General features: G+C 31.4%; 1 protein-coding gene across 1 annotated transcript; it reads left to right on the forward strand.

The window, feature by feature from the left end:
• Positions 1-2517, forward strand: LOC132642398 (uncharacterized). The gene is made up of 3 exons (XM_060359618.1): positions 1-359; positions 830-1132; positions 2310-2517. The coding sequence occupies exons 1-3, from the start codon at positions 27-29 to the stop codon at positions 2316-2318; spliced, it is 645 nt and encodes a 214-aa protein (XP_060215601.1). The 5' UTR covers positions 1-26; the 3' UTR covers positions 2319-2517.
• Positions 2518-5055: the final 2538 nt, after the last annotated feature.

Genomic DNA, 5055 nt, shown 5'->3' on the forward strand with positions numbered 1-5055 from the left:
CTTTAGCTAGAAAGAACACGAATAAGATGGAGATCGCAAGAATGACTAGAGGGTGTGTGGTTCTCATGTTCCTGATGGCTGCAATTGCATTTTGCGGCCATCAACAAGCGGTGGCGAAAGACGTCGCCACCTATTCAAAATCACGCCCTAGCAAGCCCAGTAATTGCAGCGATAGCGATACGAAGAAAATAAAGAGGTGCATGACAAAAACAGTCTCTATAGATAAATGCTGCCCATTATATAAGAGGACAATTGGCACAAACTGTAAGTGTTACCGTTATGCTGAGGACTTGGACAATCAAGCTTTAATTACTCTTGAGAGTTATTGTGATGTCAATAATCCATGTAAAAGTGTTCAAGTAAGTTCCTTCTTTAATTTGCTATACTTTAAAAAAAAATTGTGTCATAACATTTGTGTCTCTATCTAATGTTCTCGTTAAAAGATTAAATTAGATATTTTCTAATATAAAATGTATCATTTTTTAAACAAACTCAAACGAAATAGTATCATATAAACTGGAATCTATAGAGTAGTAAAAGAACATAGTAATTAAATTTTCATATGCTTGAAGTTGTAATTAACTTGTTACCAAGGAGTATGATGATATGAATATAATCTTTCTTTCCTTAACCAGATATCTTGTTTCAAACCTTAGAAATAGAAAAACTATTGCTAGGGAGCCCTTTCCCTCTGAATGAACATGGACCCTATACAAAGAGAATCTGGATTATAGTCAACGCATTTCATATACTGAATACATAAACAAAATTATAGAAGAAGTTATTGTTGGAACCTGACAAAGCCTTTTGTGAAAAATGTGCATCTCAGGGAGTACTGGTAGCTGATGGGAGCAAGGCTGGCACAACGGAAGCAGTCCCCACCATTTCTGCCAGCCCTAGCCCCCGGCTCCGGCCTGGCGCTCGGCCGCAGCCGAAATGCAGTGCTGCTGATAAAGCAAAGGTGAAAACTTGCATGACAAAAACAAGCTCTATAGATGAATGTTGCCCAACATTCACGAGCATACTGGGCAGGAGTTGTCCTTGCTATGCTTATGCAATTGAATTAGACAATCAGGTTTTCATTACTCTTCAGGCTTATTGTGGTGTTAGCAATCCTTGTAAGCAAGTGCAAGTAAGTAATTCTATCCCTTTTTAATCTATTCTTCCAGCTTGTTTAATATATTCCATTTTATATATACCCACTCTTTTGTTTTAGTCTGTTGAAAGAAACAAAAAACACATTTTGATGTCTAAAAATACTTTAATGTTAAGTTATTCATTTTATTATAATGTCTTGGTCTTATACCGAAAGAAATATCATGGCATGTTTAAGGAAAAAAATGACAAAATTGTCCTTTGGGGTAATCTAACATAGTCTTTCAAATATATAATCAGAAATGAGATAGGTGAAAAAACTAAGATTTAACAGAAATTCAAATTGAAGGTGCATTTTTCGAAATCTATTTATAGTGTTAGTGTATAGTTTCTTGAGGTGCGGTTTTGCAATTTCTATTTTTTTTTCTTTCAATTTCTGGTGTCTTATATAGTTTTTTGAGGTGCTATTTTTGGTGTCTGATTTAGTTTTTAAAATTGGCAGGCCTTCCCTGATGTTTTGGCTAAATCCTTTGTTTACAGTGCTGTTAAATCTAACAAACATAGTTTATTAAATATTTTAATAGAAATCAAAAGTACTCATTTTTTTCAAACTTAAAAGATCAAGCTTGCTCAACAATATATTTAAGGAACTACTTTTAACCTACCTCCAAACATAAGAAGCCCTTTTGTCATTTTCTCAATCTTTAAGATAGCATGCATACCTTGATATTTGCCAAAATCTCTTAATTTTTTTAAATACCGATCAAACACCATCATATAAAATAAAGCAGGTTAACTAATATTTTTCATTACAAGCACTCTCAGGTAAGTCTATCATTTTTTTCATGTAGCTATTGATGAGCTTTCTCACCTACTAAGATCCTACCTTGTAATTTACGCATTGTTGAAGAATAAGTAGAAGTAGTTTTTAAATTTCCTTTCCCTAAAAAAAGAAAGGTATAATAAGATTTACTCTACTAGCTACTAGCTTTTTGAAGATTTATCCAGAATTTGATTGTTAAATTTCTCGTGTCTTTTAAGTAAGTCCAGCATTTACAAATTAAGAGTAGATCTTGTTTCCCGATTTTAAATAAAAGATGCACAACGTAGCACAAATAAACAGCTTGTAAGATTACATTTGAAATTTGATATACTTGTAACTAGTGCTATCTAATTCTATCTGCCTAATTCTGTGGTTAATTTGCTGGTTTCAGGTGATATAATTGAGCTAGCCAGGATGAAAATGGAAGAAATATTAGTAATGAGACGTTTAATTCCTAATTCTGCATGAGATGAACAACTCCTAGCTATTTGTCAACTTATGTACTTTTATCTTCGTAACAAGGTTTTAGTTTTCAAGAGGAAGAGTTGTACTGTTTATCTAAGACTTTGAGCAATAATTTAGCCTCCTTTTGCATTACATATTCATAGCACACTTTGGACTAAATATATTTTCTACTTGGCGTAAACACCATCGATATATAAAAATAAGGCTTAATACCCAGATGGACCCTTAAACTTGGCATGTTTTGTAAGATAGGCATATAAACTTACAAGGTGACCAGATAGACACTTAAACTTACTCAAAGTGTATTTTTCAAGTTTTTCAGTTATTTTGAAAACAAAAACTATATTTTTCAAACACTCACAATTTTCATGGCCAAACAAGCCCTAAATATATCACAAAATATGTTTTTTAAAATGCAAAAATAAGGCAAACGCATATACATGAGACTATAAATGTGCACTTAAACCAATAAATACTCGTTAATCGCAATTTTGCAGCTTTCAATTAACTCGGGTTTTTTTTTTACACTTGAATAATTAAAAAACAATAACTTTAACCAATAAAAATCCTTAAAAAAAGAAATTTCAAATTAAGAAATTTCTAAGTTCAGTATTTCAAGTGTAAAAGAAATTTCAAATTAAGAAAACTGTAAAGCCGAGAAGAAAATCCTTAAAAAAAAGAAATTTCTTAATTTGAAATTTCTTTTTTTAAGGATTTTTATTGGTTAAAGTTATTGTTTTTTAATTATTCAAGTGTAAAAAAAAAACCGAGTTAATTGAAAGCTGCAAAATTGCGATTAGCGAGTATTTATTGGTTTAAGTGCACATTTATAGTCTCATGTATATGCGATTGCCTTATTTTTGCATTTTAAAAATAAAATAAAATTGTGATATATTTAGGGCTTGTTTGGCCATGAAAATTGTGAGTGTTTGAAAAATATAGTTTTTGTTTTCAAAATAACTGGAAAACTTGAAAAATACACTTTGAGTAAGTTTAAGTGTCTATCTGGTCACCTTGTAAGTTTATATGTCTATCTTACAAAACATGCCAAGTTTAAGGGTCCATCTAGGTATTAAGCCTAAAAATAAATAAAAGGAATTTTTCACCATAGGGTGATATAGGCCGATTAATTATATTTTTATAGACACTTCAAGTAATTACCCAACTTAATAATATTTTTCATTTTGCAGCAATTTAAGCCAATCATTTTGCCCTTAATTTTAAGCTTCAATTTTGCTAAAATTTATCCCTCCCAATCTTGCGAAACTTAATCAGAGTCTAGATTCGAAGAAGAGTTTCGAGAATTCTAAGTTAACCAAATATATTTTTGTTTTTCATTATTTCAAATTTGAAAAATTTGAAAATCGAAAATCATTAAAATTTGATGGATTAAGTTGTGTTGTGGTTAGAGATGCGAAAATCCAAATTATGACCTTTGAAATATGTTGATTGGGTTGAAAATATGAGTTTGAACTCAAGGTTGAGGTTCAAATTTGAACTCCACCATCGATTAAACCTTCGAAACAACTGATTTGCTTCAGATATAGAAATGGTTGAAGGATATTGAGTCGGTATTGATATATCTTATTGCAATTAGCTGGTGATGTTCAATCCAAAAGCTTAGACACTATTGGAGCTGGGTATAGTGGTGTATGTCCTATGTATATCTATGTATCTCATTGTATATCTGTATATGTCATGCATATGTCTTGTATTTGTTGTCATGTGTATCGGAATCACATACATGAAATACATGTAACATGCATGTGATTGCAAATATTCTTCTTGAACATAGTTCAATTTGATGTCCGATCCAGCCTCTCACCAAATATGCACCAAGTTATTTCAAATTTGAGATATACGCTCCTCAAACTGTTTCCAAAGTAATACTACTAGAAAATTATTCTGATTTTACATACCCAAATATTCAAGTGAAGCTTCAACGCTAACACGGTTCGACCTTGTTTTTCGTGTTCCAACCCGCCATGTTTTAACTTTTAAACACTTTTACAATTCAAGAGAACATTCCCAATCGTATTTAGTTACAAACATTCACTTTACTTTATTTTTTAATATCAAATATGCAAGTTTGAAGACCCAATAATAAAGGTTAGTTCCATACAACAACAGTAAAAACATATAAGAAGAAAGCGAATATCTTTAAAATTTCTAATTTTGTGACTTTTGAAGATTGTATATTATGTAAAAATTGTATTGATATGTTTTAAAAGTGAAATAGTGTTGTAATATTTATAGTGCCGCAAGTTATTACGAATATGAGTTTTATACTATATATTTTATATATATAAAAAAGGGATATTCTTTCAAGGCTACAATACAAGTTTGCAAACGATCGCCATAAAATTTGGCGCGACGCAATACATTTTCACGAGAAATCCATTGCAGCGCATCAAAATCCATTGTGGATACAATTAGTGAGATGTATGAATAAAATCTAAGAAGAGGCTACCAAATTATTACGAAAACTGATAACTTATATCCACGAAATTTCCTTACCAACAACATGTGCAACAAACGAAGAAAGAGTGAAGAGTTTCCTTAATTGCCAACAAACAAAGAAAGAGCGGAGAGAAGAAGTCTTGATAGACAAAATTATTAGGTACTTGTATTGACGGGAGGTAGCAAGTACTCCGTGAATTAGTGGAAATGCA

This window comes from Lycium barbarum, chromosome 5 (genome assembly GCF_019175385.1).
Source record: "Lycium barbarum isolate Lr01 chromosome 5, ASM1917538v2, whole genome shotgun sequence".
NCBI lineage: Eukaryota > Viridiplantae > Streptophyta > Magnoliopsida > Solanales > Solanaceae > Lycium > Lycium barbarum.